We start from the raw sequence: 19403 nt of genomic DNA, 5'->3' as shown, positions 1-19403 counted from the left end.
GGCATCTGAAAGTCCTCTCTTCTCGTGCACGCACATCGTCGCATAGCGTTCCCACAAACATCCCCTGTGAGCAATTGAGAATCCTAGCCAGTGGGTCTGACGTTTCTTTTTGTGTGCTTTTGAACTCTGGCGAAACCCACATATTGGAGGCACCTATGTCCTACTGTATATTTTGGACGTGAATAAATGTCCTACCCGTGACAAAATCACATAGATTGTATGGCAGCTGTGAGCCTGAATACTGCCATATGCAAGCGAGTTTGTCAGGGGGTTTGTGATACTACCTTGCAGTGCAAAATAATAATTTGCTGGACTGTACCTCTATGCTCCCGTGTTTATATAATCCACCCCACCTGCCAGACTGACCGCGTTCAGCCACCACACTGCGGGTGAAAACACTTCCCTACTACCATGGCCATTGTTGACATGAACTTCACTCATTGATTCTTCCACTCATGTTCAGGGCTCGTTCTACCAGCTAGGACCAGGCTCAACAAGTGCAGGTCAAAACACTTCCCTTTCTGCTCATTTACCCCGCACTGCTCGACACTCGAATTTCCTCCCATCGTCTCTTATCTAAAGTTACTGTGGCCTTGATCAATTCAATGAAGCATTCCCTCTTATCTATCACGCCTCAACAGTGCCGTTTGTTGATGTCCACGAGGCGTTTTAGGACAATGGGCGAACCCGGCCACCCGAGTTCGATTCCCGCTCACAGCCATGATGGGGGGGGCTGCTCAGAAATCGTGATACAAATAAATAGCTGAGAAGCTAGGCAGTGCTGAGGCTGCATCAAGCTTGCTTGGGCGACCACGAACCATGCGTTTAACAGGTGGTATAAGCTTTGACTTCAAACTTTCGTGACTGCAGGAATTCATATTCTTTGGTTCTTTCGGTAAAGTCATGTAGATAGAAAGATAATAATAACAGAATAAAGGGAATAAAATAAAAATAACAATAAAAGATGAATAAAAAACAAAACAAACACTAATGTAGACTGCAGCCTGGTTCTTAATCGGAGTGAGTGTGCTGGTAGTCTATAATGTCGACTGTAGCCTGGTTATTAAGTTTGGTGAGTTTACCGACAGTCTATAATGTAGACTGTAGCCTGGTTCTTAATCGGAGTGAGTGTACTGGAAGTCTACAATGTAGACTGTAGCCTGGTTCTTAACCTCGGTGAGTGTATTGGCAGTCTATAATGTAGACTGTTGCCTGGTTTTAATGTTGGTGAGCGTATTGGAAGTCTATGATGTAGACTGTAGCAATGGTTATTAAACTGAGTGAGCGTACTGGCAGTCTATTATGTAGACTGTAACCAGGTTCTTTCAGTAATAAAAAAAACCACGACGTTTCGATCGCAACACAAGCGGCCGTCATCAGGAAAAGGGGGGTTAGCCTTTAAAGGCAAACTGTTTATAAAGGTTTAGAGATGGGCGTATCCCAAGTGTGTCCACAGCATTGGCGGGGAAGCTAATGTTAATGTAGGAGAAAGCAACGCCAACGCAGTGGGTCTACACCAGGGGTCGGCAACCAAAATAACAAGAAGAGCCATTTCTTTCCAATTCGGTACAAAATTCAGTATTTCAAGAGCCGCAATGCATCTATATACGTACATATCGTCAAGAAGCAGCCCGTAAAGAGCCGCATGCGGCTCCTGAGCCGTAGGTTGCCGACCCCTGGTCTACACCAATCAAAGGGCCGCCAGGCAATCATTGCACCTCGCTCCACATACCCACCCTGCCGACGGTGGAGGTTGACAAGAAAACACGATTGTACTTTGCAAGCCTACTGACTATCAACAAAGATTCGTTCGATAATTGGTTTTTTACCCTTCTATCTGGCAACAAAACGCTTTTTGGCGTCATCTGGTCCAACCCATGTGAGACTAGGCTCTAAGGAAAGCTGTCTCGGGTGTGGACCAATCAACTTCAAGGACAGTGCATACATTATCAGAGTTATGTTTTTTGTTTGCATTATGACTGCAGGTATTGTGGTCTATGCAAACATGACTCCTTGAAAAAAGGTGTCCGTTTTCTTGCCAGATAGAAGGGTAAAAAACCAATTATCATTTTTTTTACTGGCAAATGAGGTTCCAATGGTGTTAAAGATTCGTTCATGAAGCCATCCATATATAGACACAGACACAATTTCAACCGAGAGGATGGTTAGAAACTCAGCAATCATTGGAAAGATGTCATCAACCCCTTTGGGTCATGACTTTATTTGTGTTTTCTTGTCAAGCTCCACCGTCAGTAGTGTGGGTGTGTGGAGCGAGGTGCAATGATTGCCTGGCGGCCCTTTGATTGGTGTAGTTGCTTGTCTTTCTCCGACATTAGCATTAGCTGCCCACCCATGCTGCTGACACACTTGGGCTACGCCCATCTCTAAACCTTTATAAACAGTTTGCCTTTAGAGGCTAACCCCCTTTTTCCTGATGACGACCGCTTGTGTTGGGATCGAAACGTCGTAGTTTTTATTTATATGTATTTGTATTACTAAAAGAACCAAGAATAAGTATACATTACAGACTGCCAGTACACTCACTCAGTTCAATAATAACCATAGCTACAGTCTACATCACAGACTGCCAATATGCTCACTAGCTTAAAAACCAGGCTACAGTCTACATTATAAACTGCCAGTACACTCATCGAGGTTAAGAACCAGGCTACAGTCTACATTATAGACTGCCAGTACGCTCACCCAGCTTAATAATCATTGCTACAGTCTACATCACAGACTGCCAATATGCTCACTAGCTTAAAAACCAGGCTACAGTCTACATCATAGACTGCCAGTACACTCACCAAACTTAATAACCAGGCTACAGTCTACTTTATAGACTGCCAGTACACTCACTCCGATTAAGAACCAGGCTACAGTCTAAATTAGTGTTTTTTGTTTTTTATTATTTTATTCGTTAAATTTTTGTTATTTTTTTTATCTACGTGACTTTACCGAAAAAAACAAAGAATAGGTGGTATAGGCTTAAGTGGCGAATTCGACTGTTGTTCTGCACTCGGCAACTATGATAAGAGAAAGCAGTACAGTGCAGTCGTTTTCTTGGCGCGTTTGCGTGCGTAATTATGGGTTAGGCGACTGCTGTTTTGACTGGCGATGGAATTCAGGCTTGGATGGATGTGGGAGAAGGCAATGATCCACCATTGCAGGGGCTTCCTCACCGCAAATAGCCAATGTGCGTGGGGTTTTTTTGCCAATATTGACTGCGAGATGGGGAGTGTGGTACATTAGCACTGGCTCGGAAAATTTGCTCCGAGCAAATACCACAACATGCAAACAAATTATTCGGAGACGTCTGGAGCATGGTACAGGGACGCGTTATTGCTTTACTGCACACGGTGAACTGTCAGATGTGTACTCTTAATGCGATAAGAAGATCACCTCGTAGTGCCACGTGGGTTTTCCTTTTTCGGCATATGTGCATTTACACAAACCAAGACCATCCAGCGCTGCTTGGTTACATGGCAATTTAGGCAGAGCCACGTCTTTTCGGCTAGTCAGTGCATGGGAGTGGTGTTAAGGTCACGACATAATGTGTAATAATTGTAATAATAATAATAGTTGACATCTCTTCGTTAACCCACTGTTCTTTCGCACCGTACGTTGACAGCCGTGCTAATCAGAGGCACGGAATGATGATGGCCTCCCCATATCTTTCAGTCGTAGTGGTTGTTTGACCATACTTCACCACACTGGTTAGTGTGGATTAGTGAAAGGAGGGCCTAGGACCAGTGCGAGGTGTCACTCACCACTGGTGTTAGTCGTGGCCAGGATTCGAACTCAACGCACCGGGTTCTTTGTGCAGTGCACTCACCACTGTGCCAAAGCTCTAAATCCACAACGTAAATAAATAGGCACCGCATGAGGTTAATGTTTAATTTACGTCAACCCGCGTAAAGTCGGCAATGCATTATGTCCCCTGTTGAAGCAATGAGAAGGTGGAGTGGTGAAACAGTGATTAGCGCACTCTGCTACGAACCCAGTGACCCGAGTTCAATACCTGGCCATGACTACCATCACTGAGTGGTGAGTGAGATGTAAACCCGCAATTACCAGTTGGGTGAAGTATGACCAAACAACCCCCCATGGCTGACACCGCCTGCAGATGCATTTATCCTGCAGTGGATTAACAAAAGACGATTTAACTCTTATTTTAAGAAACTAGAATCGGATCCTTATTACACCTACTTTGACACGTATAGCATACAGTAACAGCTTTACCATTAAATATGAACGCTTTTTAAATTATTAATCTCTTCAAATACTTAATTTGTTCTCGTATTGTATGTTTTATTAAACATGGGACTGCATTTTCACATGATGAAATATTTTAAAATACATAATTCAGCTGTTCTTTCCATAATAGTGGTTTCTTAGAATTAGTTATATGCAACTCTCATGGTACAAGCTTTTTTAAGTTAAATGTACGCTTCATGCTCCCCAAAATAAACCGATAAATGTCACACGTAAATTCATCATCCGTGAGTGTCTACTTGTTTTTCCCAAGAATTATTCAAAGCAAGGGTCAAAGTAGGGCTGTGTGTGGCAGTCGCCTACACACTCGAAATCCAAGTCGAATCTGTGCTCTTCATGAATCATCCAACACAATCACTCATAGCTAGCATTGTGAGGCCTTAACATAGATGTGTATATATATGAGTCGACGTTTCGTTAAAAGGCCCTACTGCATAGCACCACAGCTCAGGCATGAGGGTGAACCAAATTCAGAAATGTTCCGCATATAGTTTTTTTGCAGAAGCTGCTGTCCCTGAGATATCTGGGAAATATTCCCAGGGACAAACATTAAGAGCTCCGGGTTTTTTGTTGTTGTCAGTTGCGTGATAATAAGACACCACTCAAGACTACGCTTTTATATGGAGCCCATAAAAAAACTTTCTTTTTTTGTGGGTCATATCGCCTAAATATAAATGTGTCGTTAAACCCACCACCACCCGACACAGCCAATTAGAAAGGTTTGTCGCGTAAACAAAATGTTCCAATTCGTTACTATTACAGCACACCGGTGTGTTTACAAATGCTACAAATGTTGTGGATATATTCTCCAACACACCACAACATTTGTACACGTTGTGGATTTGCTCTGCAACACACCACAACATTTACAATTCGAGTTACGACGTTTAGATGGTAATTACGACCAGCCTAATCGGGTGAGAGCCAGAGTTGTGGAGGAATTATCCTCCTGTTTCGGTCTTAAATAGAGGGACAAATGGATGTCGTCACTTGTGAGCCAATCAGCTGCGTAGACCAGAGGGGGGGGTTAATTTGTTCATAAAAATCACGATGGATATTTATGATTTGTTTGGTTACTCACAACAAATGAACTTTACTAATCATCTGTGTCTGTGGTGGCGGGTTTAACGACACATATTTACGCGATTAACCCCCCAAAAACCCTCTATTAATAATAATGTTTAACACGTAGGCTTTCGCGACCAATATTGTTCATAATCAACGATCTAAACCCAAAAATCGTTGATTATGATTAATAATAATATTGGTCGTGAAAGCCTACGTGTTAATTTTACATGCAGTTCTCCCCTCGTCTGATATTGTGAAACATTAAATTGCCCACGATGTATCCCACTGTTTAGGGCCTCACATGTGGCAACCCTATTTGCCTCTTGGCAAGGGGGCACTACCACCACGAGCAGTGGCCTAGAATGGAGATCCGAACAACGTGGAAGGTTGCTGGTGATGCGTGTAAATGGACCTACCCTGGCTCCTCCCACCCTCGACCAGTATAGATACAAATACTGTTTCTTGGAATTTCTCTCACGTGATACAGCTATCGTGCTCTGACGGTCCCACCTGAAGACGGAAGATTGTGTTGCCTCCGAAACGTCGTGATTTTTATTTTATTTTTTATTTTACTTTTATTAATTTTACTTTTTTACCTACGTGACTTTACCGAAAAAGCCTAAAAATATGAATAGGAAACAGAAGGTGCCAGGCATCAGAGATTTTTGTTTTTCTCAACGTGTTTCCGCGGTCGGCTTGCGGCACCCAAAGCACGTGCAGTCTTCTTCAGGGCTTCTTAAGGTTCCCAGCCTGTTCCAATGACTGCCATTTTAAAGGTATTGGTGGCCATTAATTTGTTTCATTCTCTCCAGGTTCATCTCGATCGTGCGACCGCTATCGTGTCATGAATAAATAAATCTTAATTTACATATTACACTTCACATCACTCGGAGCGTCTCAGAGCTCTTAACATAAAACGATAAGTACACGAATGCTCGACGCTTTGAATATATCATATGCGAGACAATTTAGCTATCGAGTAAAAAAAAGAAAGGAATCTACCCAAGACAATATAAATTTGTTTTAAAGATGTTGGCACACCGGTCTTGAAAGCTCGTATGAGTAGTCGTAGTCATCGTCATGGGAGGAGGAATCCGTTGGCAACTGTCGCAGAGCCGTGCAGTCATTCGTGTTCGACACATTTTGATTTTGTTTGAGTTGGGCCTCACAACAGCGAGACCAGGCAGCTCAGTGGTAGAGTGAGCGGCTCACAATCGGAGGGTCGCGAGGAGAGAGTCCAAATCCCCGTTGGGTCGGGTTGACTTAGACCATCATCACTCTGCACTCGATAAAATTGGGAACCACTTTGTGAGGAAGTTAGCAGCGGTTGTACTTTGGATATACTCACCCCCGCCATAGTAACGTGACACCCCCACCACCAGCTCAGGGCTGTACTCAGTAGACAATCAGCGCCTCGAGCGCATTCCGGCAGGACATCAGAGTGACGGGAAACAAGAATAATGCTTCGACGATGACAAACGCGGAGGGGGGCTCTATCCTATGAATAGACAGCAAGATGTTGAAACTATTCTCAAAGACGCAGTGCACACGGAGATTAGGGAGGGAGGAGGGGGGGCTCAGTCGGACCTCCTGCCGTGAACGCGTTGGAGTGGACACGCGCGCGCGGCTCATTGCTGCAGGGCATCAGCTTGAATGGAACAGGGATGATGCTTCGACGATGACAGACGCGGGCGGGCGGGGGTTGCTTCTATCCTATGAATAGAGAGCCGATGTTCATAGCACATTCTCAAAGACGCAGTTCACATGGAGATGAGGGGTGGGGTTGGTCGGCTGAGCCGTCCTCCTGCCACGAACGCGTTGGGGTGGGACGCACACGCGGGTTGCGGGCCCCAACCGCCCGCGGGCGATGCCGTCCACACGATTCCACAGAGAGGCCTGGACTCACCTTCTTGGTTCTTTTGTCAAGGCGCCCTTCCCCCCCCCCCTTCCAACCCAGCATATATATATGCTCCAAGCACGTGTGCTGTTTCATTCAGACGCTGTCGCCTCGACAGACCTGGTTTTCACCTGAGGACGGCTGCTTGCGTTGTGGCCGAAACGTCGTGAGAATTGTTTTATTGTTTTATTTTTATTATTTTATTTTATTATTTCCCTTCTACGTGACTTTACCGAAAGAACCAAGAAGATGAATCCCTGCAGTCACGAAAGCTTTAAATCGAAATTTAGGCCTGGACTCAAGACGAGCTCTGGGTCACTCCCGTCACTGCACTACCCTTTTTAACAGCCCCCCCCCACCACCACCACTCCCACCCACCCCTCCCTCCCCCCCGGGCAGTGTTCGTTCTTCGCGTGCTGCGTTACTATTCCTATCGTCGTTATTACGTTGTCACACGTTGTTAGCGCCGGGCAGCGGATTTAAGGGCAAGGCGACATTGTGGTCGATGCGTGGCGTGATTTTGAGCGGTGAATGGGTTAATGAAGGTGCGCAAGTGAAATCGTTAAAGTATGAGAGCTGAGAGTGATATTGATGGCTGGGTACGTTGAGAGAAATGAATGCCATACACCAACATCCACGCTGTAATTTTGGTATTTTTTTAATCCAGCAATTACGATAGTCACGACATTAATCATCATAACAAGAGATTTATATCAGACTGCAACAGCCAAGGGATGGAATGCGACCGAGTGGACCTCCGCCACGGATATGGAGTGATGAAATCAGTTAACGTGCAGGTGTTGGATGGATCGTTGCTTTTGATTGATCATCAATGTTGATGATGATATCATTTTCACTTTCCACCCAAAAAACCCGAACCATTATCCAGCTGAGTCACTAAAATTCATTGTGAAAAGTAAACTAAAATGAATAGGTTCTCCGTGTGTGATTTATTTTCTTCATACTTAAGGAATAACTTTCATAAGTCACCATTTGCTTATTAGCTCAATTAATTACGCCCACTAAACCGCACATATTTTACCCTTCTACCCCATACCTTAACATCGGTCCCAGGACACTGCCAAGGACCCAGCGTGTCGTAACTCACGACGAATATGATGACCATCTAAGGTGAAGATCTGCAGCAAAGAGGCTTTGAATTACATCCTGCGACAGTCGGTTATTACAAAAGTAGGAATCTACGAAGCCCCGACCTATCCGAGTCAAATCGCACAGAAGTGTCCTCGTAAATTGTCTCAAAATTGTACACAAAACTCGCCAGAATGCGAGCGCCTCTTCACTATTGAGAGATAGGGAGCATTTCAGACATTCACCACCACCCCCCTCCTTCCCTTCGGACCATTGCTCCACATGCCCTTTTCTGGATGCCTTTCTGGAACGGGAACACTCGAAGGGGGTAGTAGGTCATTCGCTCGGGGTGTGTGTGTGGAGTGGGCCGGCAAGGTTGGGTTGGGTTTGTGGGAGGCAGCGTTTGAGGAGGGGGTGACTGTGTGTGGGGGTGGAAGGGATTCGTGAGCTTGCAGGGAGAGGTGGGGGGAGCAGACGAGACGGGAAGCAACGCAGCTGCGGAGTAAATTTAGCAGCATCACGATGATTTTAATGACGCGATCAACAAAGACGTCAATTGTTGAGGTCACGCCACCACCACCATCATCATCAACACAGCGCTCGGGAAACGGAATCCCAAAGAGAGAAGAAACATCGCCAACATTTCACCCCGCCTGAGACAGAGTGCAGTGGTGCAGGAGCTTTACCGCTGCTGGAGGGAGGAGAGAGTGGCGCTGCGTTTGGTAGGGTCAAGCGGTGGTGGTTGTGGGGGGGGGTTAGGAAGGACACATGCATTAACCTTTACTCATTCCTCTAGGCTCTTCGGACAGCTACCGTTTAAAGGTGGAGGGGATGGTGCCGGGGCAGGGGGGGGCATTCAAAAACTCAGTGGGTGGAGGGGGGGGTACAATAGGCCAATGACAACAAAGTTTTAACACCGAGTGCTAAACGCTAAACCGAACGAGTAACGACATCATTTGCATTTGTCTAGATCGTGTTTTCTGTTCTAGCTCTCACACACACACACCTCCCTCGCCACGTATATATGGGATAATAAAGGCAGCGATGCCCATCGCTTAATTGGGGATTGTTTTGTTTTATGTTGTCCACCCACCCCTACAACGATTGAGCACTCGGGTGTGCAGATTGCAAACTCATCTATTTTTAGAACTGCTTTTTGTGATTCTTTTTTTGTCCACCTCCCCCCCTCTCCCAGAACCTTCAATTAGCACGGTTGGCTACGTACGGTACGAAAAAGGTTCAACATGCACACACACGCTACGGGGCTGTCTGTGGATGCGGTTGTATGCGCAACGTGCCAGTATGAAACATTCCAAAAACCACATAGAATGACATGAACGAATTTTCGTTTTAATGAAACATACGAATCACTACGTTCATACACATACACACATCGACAGAGCTGGCAAAACATTTACTTTGAGAATCATGTTACAATTGCAAAACATTAATTCTCAACTCGATTTTGATATGATTATTCGTCCTTTTTCTTGACCCAAGACCTCATACCAGTATAGCTCATATCTACTACACAAAACACAATGGTGCCACGTTGAATGACAGCCTGGAATTACTCGAAAAAACAACGATATTAATAAAAGATCTTTTGACACAAAACTCCCCATACATCTTTATAAGGCCATTGCAAATGTGTACAGTATCTTTTTGCTTATTTCTGATGCATTGCTATCGAACATCAATATCAACCTAACACACAAAGCACACACACGCACACGCAGTAAGGCATGTTCAACTTAAACTATGGATTTTGACGATGGGAATTTTTAATTGACGGAAATGATTTTTTTTTTGCTGAACGCACGCAAAGGAGACAAAACAAATCGAGGCTTTCTTTAGACTTTTGAAAGCCAATTCATATTGTAAAAAACAAACGACTCGTGGTAAGCTCTCCTCCCCCTCTTCGCACTGCTCATTGTGATGTTTTGATAAAGCTTCACCTTTGGTCCTCAAAACGGTGCAATAAATGCCACGCCATTTGTCATCCTAGCAACGTGTCCCATGTCGCACGTTTAACATGTGCAAGTTGGGGGGGTGGGGGGGCTTTCACTCCGGAAGAGCCCCTGTGACGTAAATAGCGTGAGCTAGGATGGGGCATCCTTTGTTTACTTACACGCTGTTTATCAATCCACCTCTGGATGAAGGCCTCATCACGCCGTGTTGGTCATGAGGCTTGTTTAATACATACTTCACCACGCTGGTCAGCGCAGATTGCTGATGGGGGGACAAGACTCATTTCACCACCACTCACATTCGCCACAAAACATCAACTGTGCCTGGGAATCGAGCTCAGGTCGCCGGATTCCCCGAGCGAAGTGTGCCAATCCTTTGTTTACATTTCAGAAAATAAATGTATATAAGAGGCATAGCCCAATGCTTCATGAATAAATATCATATCACCAATGCTTCAATAACAATATACAGTACAGTGTATATTAAAAGGACATTTTCCACAAAAGAAAAAAAAATCACATTTTGAATACGGATTTCAAATTAACGTGGTAAATGAGACCTCCCAGAAATATCGCCTTTACCCGCTGCAACACGAACCCGCGTCTGTTTTTTTTCTCTCCGTATGCATCCGCGGGTCTTTGTTGTACGAGAAAAAAAAATGAAATAAAACAGGGCTTAGCGAGGCATGAAATGATTTTAAACTCCATTCTGAGGCATGATGAATAGTTGGCAGGGCATCGCAAAGCCCATTTCTCCTGATTGTTAGTAGTGCTGCCGGACATTAATTACATTGTCGCCGTCGAGCGACACGCAAAGCCGTCAATGCCGCTGCCGACGCTCTGGTGGATAAGCTTTGGGTAAGACTCGAAACTCACGTCAAAAAAACATACATAGCGGTGAGAATTGCAAATATTTGTTGAAGTCAAAATTCCCCTGAGCGGCCGAGCCGGCTTGTTTTCATATTGGAGACATCACCAAGCAATCTCTGTGGACACCCAAAGCCACCCACACACTGTTAAGATATATCCGGTGAGTGATCATCTACAAAGTTGAGTGAGTACATCTTGTTTGCGCCTCTTCATGCCAATTTTGATTTAGGTTCAATCACCGATGGGGGCTCTCGCTATGGTGAAATAAGTGGTCAACCCCTCAGACAGGTTGAACAATGCATCCATCATTATGAGGGCTGGTGATATTAATTCTTGCAAGCCACATGCGTTCAGGTGGATGATATAAAACAATGTAGTGTAGGTGCATCACCGAATGACCTTTCGTCATTGGATGAGACTATTTTAAAGCGATGGTATTTGTTGTTGCCATGAATTCCTGGGCATTCAACAAGAGGTGGAAATTCTTCACTTGTATGAGCTTAGCTTCCAAATTTGCATTTTATCAAATAAAGGTCACAATTTTCACCGTTTTGTCTTTTGCAGATTGGTTTTATATATTTATTCCCTACTGGTTTATTGATTGTGGCAACCTAAATTACCGCACTGTGACATACATCACGTCCTGGAAAATTGCTCGTTAAGGCGCTGAAGTCAAGGGTAATGGTTCAGGGACATGTGAACTGGGTTTAAACAAAGGTAACCAAATAAAAAAAACAATAATATAAGACGAAGCAATGCGTGGATAACCACAAGATGATAAGATGGACATAAGATGAAAGGGATATATAATGACCACCACAGAGCGAGGCCTCACAGGTGCTGTGATGGCACACACACATCCTCGCACGCACACACACTCAGGTGCAATATATTTCATGCAATTTGTCAAATAAAATTTAGGATTTTTTAAAGAAAAAATATTTCAGCTCCTTGGAATTTTAGCACTCCCTAAAATAGAAGAGATCAAGATTTTTTTTTTCGGCAGACCTAAATGCATCTTGGTGTGTTTAAGTTATGGATGAAGACTACAACTATGTTTTACCACTGCACTGGCCGGAAATTAAGAAATGTAGGCACATCAGGGGTGGGTGACTTATTATATGAATTACGGTATAAACAGAAAAAAAGTTGAATTTTATAATACTAAGAAGGATAAACTATACTACACATTGATACCTATGAAAAATTGCTTAAGTAATGCGTTCACGATTTACTCTTTAATTTGAAGCGTTAAATTATACATTTGATACAATCTTTGTTTTATTGCTGATGAAATGCGAGTTCCAATTTTAATGGTTAATACAATCATTTTGACAAAGCACCCATCCCTAATTGCACGTTTACTGCTGTGATTTATGTAAATCAAAGCAGTAAACAATTAACTGTATGGCAATGTGAGGTGCATGTAAGTGACAGTGCCGTCTAGAAATTAACACATTTGAATAAAAATTGTTATGTTCAAGTAATAAAATTGTGCAATTAAATAATACAGAGCAATAATTACTATTACGTCTGCCTTCACAGTGCAGGCACGCACAAACAAAAGTGCCACGTCATTGCAAGTTGGAAATATATTTCCTCCACATTTATGCCCTAGCAGATAAACGTGGGGGACGAATAACCTTAACATTACTTTATACACGCTATTGCATTTTGTTATAAAGCCAACATTTAGTTCATCCCAAATCTGCATTAAAACTTATCACCCATCTGTAGCCATGAAGCCGGCTTCATTGTGGCAGGAGGTGCACAGCTCTCAATCCCACCTCCACGAAGGAATGTTCGCGTTTGCACTCATGTCGTTGCATGGTGCACTGCAAAAGGTGGGTGGGTGGATTAGTTTTGGCTGCGAACCTCCTTCCAAAATAACGCCACATTTGACAACTATGTACACGGAAACACTTACGTTCACAGACATAAACTTGATTTGAAAACATTTATTTACCACGTGACTCCAATTTCCACTCGACCGTTAAAGTGTAGCGACGGGGGGGGGGGGGTGACAGATTAAACGAAGTTTGTACACATTCATCGCAAAGCAACGCAGCACAACAACAGGAGTCCACTTCGATTTCACTCGCTGCGGACGTTGAAAGAGCCGCGTTTCGTGCCGTGTTTAAAACGCGGCAGTGCCCTGCTGCCGGTTCACCGCAGCCGATGAAGATGTGGACAGGCCTCCGGAATATTGATGAACGCACCGTTTTGGTCCGTTGGGTTAGTTTGGCGAAAACAAAAGCGCAAAACAGAGGGTCAGTTGTTGCCGAATGCGTCTCCGAGATTGTGTTGTTAAACTCAAACGGCGACAGAAGTCGTCTGCTGCTCAGAGGTCGTAACCGGGTACCCGGTACCCGTACCCTACCCGATACCCGGCTACCCGTACCCGGCCAGGTACGGGTACCCGTTTGCGACCCTGGTTCGGCCGGGTACGGGTACGGATAAGGAATCAAAACCCGTTTGCGACCTCTGCAGTGCTGCTGCTGCAAAAATGAACTAAAGGCATTTCGTGGCGACTCGGTAGGCAGGGCGTCAGACATCGGTCTCGACGTTTCTGTTGATGCAGTTGTGGTTGAGCGGCGCGCAGTTGTCGGGCTTGAGGGGCAACTTCACCTTGAAGTCAACGTCGTTGCTCACACCGTCGTCCATCTCCATGTACTCGGACCTGCTCATGGACGGGCTCCTGCTCTTTCTGCTCTCCTCCTGGTGCGAGCAGCTTGAGACGTGCAGGTAGTTCGCGTGCTCTTCGTTGTCCGTCTCGCGGTGGTAAAAGTAGTTGAAGTTGGAGACGATGACGGGCACGGGGAGGGCGATGGTGAGCACGCCGGCGATGGCGCACAGCGAGCCCACGATCTTGCCTCCCACCGTCACGGGACGCATGTCGCCGTATCCCACCGTCGTCATGGTTACGACGGCCCACCAGAAGGCGTCGGGGATGCTGCGGAACTCCGAGTTTTGGTGGTCGGCCTCGGCAAAGTAGACGGCGCTGGAGAAGAGGATGACGCCGATGAAGAGGAAAAATATGAGCAGGCCCAGCTCTCTCATGCTCGCCTTCAAAGTCTGGCCCAGAATCTGCAAGCCCTTGGAGTGCCTGGACAGCTTGAATATCCGGAACACTCGCACCAGCCGGATCACCCTCAAAATCGCCAGTGACATTGCCTGCTGGCCACTCCCTTGGTGCTTGGCCATCTCGGTGCCAAGGGTAATGAAGTAGGGCAGAATGGCCACGATGTCAATGATGTTCATGATGCTTTTGAAAAATCCCGGTTTGCTGGGGCACGCAAAAAACCTCACCAGCAGTTCAAAGGAAAACCAAATGATGCATATGGTTTCCACAATAAAAAATGGATCAGTGAAAGAGCTGCCATGCATAATTTTTACCTGCGTGCCATTGATGTCCTTTGTTGGGAGAAATTTCTGTTCCTTCTCGTCCCTGAATTCAGGCAGAGTCTCGAGGCAAAATATGATGATGGAGATGAGAATGACCAGTACGGAAACGATGGCAATTCCCCTGGCCGGGTTGGAGCTCTCGGGATATTCGAACAGCAGCCACACCTGCCGCTGGAACTCGTCGGACGGCAGCGGCTTCTCCTCCTCCTTGATGAAGCCCTCGTCTTCCTGGAACTTGGCCATGGCCTCGTTGCCGAGCTCGTAGAACTTGATCTCCTCGCTGAACACGTCGATGGAGACGTTGACCGGACGCCTCAGCCGCCCGCCGGACTGGTAGTAGTATAGGATGGCGTCGAAGCTCGGCCGGTTCCTGTCGAAGAAGTACTCGTTGCGCAGGGGGTCGAAGTAGCGCGACCTCTTGCTGGGGTTGCCCAGGAGGGTGTCCGGGAACTGGTCGAGCGACTTGAGCTGAGTCTCGAAGCGCAGTCCCGACACGTTGATGACGATCCTCTCACAGTACTCGTGCGTCAGCGGCTCCGCCGTCTCGGGGCCATCTTCAAGCAACGCGGCGTCGTCCATGGCGTTTGGACAACCGTGCGGGGGTCAGGCTGGCAGGCGGCAGATTTCAACGAAAAATTACGGCGGGTAAAAAGCCACGTGGAATTTTAAAATACGCAGAAAATCAGTGGCAGCGCAAAAATGAAATAGTATGTTTCGTATAAGTAAGAGTGAGTGGTTGTTAATATTTTAGTAGGTACTGGTGATTTTAACGATCGTGTTGACTGGGGTTGTAATGTCATTGTCAGAATTTTAATGGCAGTTGATGTCGAATTTCCATAATTTTGACGACGATGTCACAATTCGTTTATGTTTAATGGCAGGCGATTACAAATTAGTGAGGGCAGGCGATTACAAATTTGTAAATTTCAGTTGATTTTACATTGCATGGACATGCAATGTATAGTAATGCAATGTATGCTGAACATCTTTCACACCGTACGTAGCGAACCGTGCCAATCGGAGGTGTTAATCGGAGGGTAATACTGTAATAGCATGCGTCTTGACAATATACGAATGAGATTCAATCGCCCTCCACCACCCAGGACACACACCCTCGACAATGGCACATGCTCCTCCGTTGTATGATTACTGTTGCCCTTGCTATCATAAACGGGTAAGCAGCGCCAGGGCAGATGAGCCGATTTATCCGAATTATCGGGTCAAATGTAACCTATTTACTTTTTCCATTCTCGTGATTGTGACCTCGTTTGCATGAACTCGGCTTGCAAAATGAATCCTCATTCATTGAATTTGGTGGCCTGGTCTAGGGGGAGTTCTCCAGATAAATTTACATTCAGATTAGCTGCTTCTTAAGTGGACAACTGCACGTGTAATGCTAGCATGGCATTGCAAAACGTTTCACATGATTTAAAAAAAAATCCCAAAAGACTAATGATAAACAATGGTTATTATCAAAAGCTAAAGCAGGTTGGTCTGGTTAGTACTCTGGTATCAAACTGCCTGAGTATACAGGACAGTACTAGGATATACTGGGTGTTCTGGGCTTGGGCCGTGCAGTGGCCAGTAGATGATAGTACAGCAATGGATTCTTGAATATATCTGTGCAGAGCTTGGAGTATCTCCTTCTCGCACGCATCGGTCTCGTGAATGAATATGCATGGCCTGGCGGTAGTGTGTTCACCAATTGTTGCAGAGGATCACGGTTCGAAACCAGCGGCCGCCCTGATTAATACTGCAGTGTGTAAACTGCACCAATACTCCAATTCGCACGGTTGGCTACATGGAAAAGTTCAACCTACATCCATACAATACTGTACTATGTGCCGTCTGCCTCACAGTGGACGTTATGAGTCCCGTGACGTCATTCGCTAGAGTAAAACTATAAAAACTTAAAACTATATTATATTTCACCAGGTAAGGCACATTGACCTGGCTATCCCAAATTATATCTCAACAAAGTGGCTTATCACATGGAAATTTACAGCAGCCAAATACTAGAAACGAATGTTGATTCTAACGAGGAGGGAAAACCCGGAGGGGCCGGATAAAAAAAACACGTGAAGATAGACATGCAAACTCCAAATATACAGGCGTCAGGGTCGGGATCGAACCCTCGGCTCCTGTATACCAGGCGAGGTAGTTAACATCTCGCCACAATGGTGCTCAGTAGGCTACTGCGTGCCGGCATTATGGTCCAACTTTGCCAAATTTGAAATGCCAGCAGATTACTTAATTAGAATATCCAGATTTAAAAAATGCCCTGATCTGCATAAACTTGCCAGCACCCTCCTGAAAGTCATGAGGCTCAGTGAGACCTTCCTGGGTAAACAAGCATAATAGTCTCAGTGTAGGATCCTTCTAATTAAGAGGCTGATAACTCAGTGAGGCTTTATTACGATGGGCACCAGTAACGCTAGTTCACTCAGCTGCTGCTTAGCAAGGGAATGGGGGGCTCGTGGTAGTGTAGTTTAATAAGCTCACCACCCTACGAACCTGGCAACCCCATTTCGAATCCCGCTCACGACCGACAACACCAGTGACGATTATATGAACCCCTCCTAGGCGTCCCCTAGGTCGACTCAGCCTCAAATGGGGATCTGGTACGGTGTGTAAACATCGCGACTGGGGAGACAAAGGCGGTGGGGCGTGTGACGCTGGCCACCCACCCCCTCGTGTGCCGTGCCGGCCTTCATAGGTGCTCGCAAACAGCACTTGCCCCCGACAGTTTAAGTGGATCGCTGTATTGCGTCAAAGCCGGCCACTAAAGGGCACTGGTATTTCTTAACTGGGCAGACAACTTGTGAAACGCCTTAACGGGCAGCGATGTGATTACAATCGTTGTTAAAACGGCACGTGCGTGCACTGCATACACGCACACACACAGAGCCATGTACATTACGCGTGTACAGCCGTTGTCCTATGGAGTGGGGCTCACCCTCGCCAATAGAATGCGGAATGTATTTTGTCATCACTGGCACCAAAAAACAAAGCTTTTCAATCAGCGTCGTCTCGCGCGCTCCATTGATTATAGGCGATATGCTGTTGTTTTTTTTTATTTTAAAAAACGTTATATATAAAAACGAATCTACTAAGACAGCGAGAAAAATCGACACGGTTCTGTCAACAGCCACCTCCCCCCCCCCCCCAAAAAAATAAAAAGCGCATGCAACCTGTTTGAATGCTTTATTTATATATTACAGTGAATGTCATAAAAGGCGTGTGTCGTGCACACCGCGCGTACCAAGGGCGATCCAGTTACAGACACCCCACTATAATAATCCGGATAAATAATGGGGTGCGAGGGGGGATTGGAAATCCCCACAACATGCTATTTAAACGCCTCTATAACGTTTCAACGCACTTATTATATGTTAACACTGTGCTCTGTAAGGTATGGAAGCTGTTACTTCCACAACACGCAAGCACCTTCTGAGATAAAAGCGAATCACATTTTGAAAGCAGCGGGGTGTCCGCAAATGCATTGCATCCCTGGATACAAAGCACGTGTTTTGTGTTACAGACACTTACAACTCACCGGTTCTGTCGCCGACTCCGTCTCGCCGACTAACATCCGACTTGTCTTCACCATAACGCACGAAGCGCCGCTTATCGTACATGCCCTCCCCCGCCGCCACCAATAAACAGGAAAAGCAAACGCAACAATATCACTGTGTCCGCGTACACGGCAAATAAGCGCCTAAGTCGAAACTGCGGTCGGGATTTGCTGAGAATTGATGCACATGACAAAATTGGGACCAAAAATAACAGCTTGAGAGTAGACTAAAGAGAGACCAAATGTATACAGATGCGACACCAGTGAGCAAAGATGATGGTGGTGGTGGTGGCGGTGATAATGATGATGATAGTGGTGGTGGTGGTGATGATGATGGCGATGTACCAGATGGGTCTCTATTAGCAGGCGTCCCAGTGCTCGCTACATCTCTGGCGCTCTTCGCCACGGAATATAACCCTTGACACAGCTCACGGATGGATGGTTGTATGGGGGGATGTGTGGGGGGGGGGGGGGTACGGGGAGACGGGGGAGGGGAGATGAGTGGGGTGGTGCCTGGGGAGATGGAGGGACGTCGTTGCATAGGACACGGATGGAAAGGAATACACACTGAATACTCCACTGTAATATCACGTTTTGGGTTTTTTTTATTGAGTATATAAACTTAGTAAACCGCAGGATCGTTCTATGTATGCATCGTATGACATACTGGACACTCTTGCAAACGAGGTGTCCCAACTCCAGGTCAAATATATTCATTAATTGATGAGATGGCGGAGGCTCGCAGAAGAGGTCTTCATCCAGAAGTGGATTGACCAAGGCTGACGATGACAAAAAAAGCCACTCGAAGTAATGTGCACATTACACAGCATGTGAAATTATTGAACCGTTGGAATTAACTGATTTGAAATATGTCTGGAAGATGTATTTACTTAATGATTGCAATTACGCGTTATATATTATTTTAAACTCAATTGCAATTTTGTTTTATTTCTCTGGTTTGTTTTTCTGAACTGAAATATGTTTGTCCCCTTCTTAATTTGAACCGCAGTTCTTCCTTTTAAAATAGTATTTTGTCTCGATGTGTGTACTCCTCGCCTGGTTGTAAATGTATTTCATTTGTGTATATATAGGGTGGGCAGGAAGTCCCTATACTGTACCTCTATGGGTCCAGATGATCAGTTTAAGATAGGGGCGGAGGGACTTTCCACCCACGCTGTATGTAAACAATTCAGGGGACCTGGAAAATAATTGATCTTTTTGTATACCTAGAGAAAATGTTATCAAATAAAGAGGT

At 45.5% G+C, this 19403-nt stretch overlaps 1 protein-coding gene across 2 annotated transcripts; it reads right to left on the bottom strand.

Annotated features, from left to right (window-relative positions):
- Window positions 1-9658: 9658 nt before the first annotated feature.
- Window positions 9659-18587, bottom strand: LOC144723031 (potassium voltage-gated channel subfamily A member 3-like). Of its 2 annotated transcripts, none has more exons than XM_078601556.1 (2): window positions 18124-18587; window positions 9659-15182 (listed from the first exon to the last, which is right to left on the bottom strand). In XM_078601556.1, exon 2 carries the CDS (start codon window positions 15151-15153, stop codon window positions 13717-13719), a length of 1437 nt encoding a protein of 478 aa, XP_078457682.1. In that variant the 5' UTR covers window positions 15154-15182; window positions 18124-18587; the 3' UTR covers window positions 9659-13716. The 2 variants fall into 2 exon arrangements, with proteins under 2 accessions (XP_078457682.1, XP_078457681.1); XM_078601555.1 differs by having other exon boundaries at window positions 18131-18587.
- Between the last annotated feature and the right edge of the window lie 816 nt (window positions 18588-19403).

Source organism: Lampetra planeri, chromosome 16, assembly GCF_965212315.1.
Source record: "Lampetra planeri chromosome 16, kcLamPlan1.2.h2, whole genome shotgun sequence".
Taxonomy (NCBI): domain Eukaryota; kingdom Metazoa; phylum Chordata; class Hyperoartia; order Petromyzontiformes; family Petromyzontidae; genus Lampetra; species Lampetra planeri.
The sequence above is the reverse complement of the archived record's forward strand: the minus strand, read 5'-3'. Positions and strand labels throughout refer to the sequence as shown.

Coding starts and splice junctions, on each gene's coding strand:
- LOC144723031 (XM_078601556.1), bottom strand. CDS start 15,153: ATGGACGACGCCGCGTTGCTTGAAGATGGCCCCGAGACGGCGGAGCCG.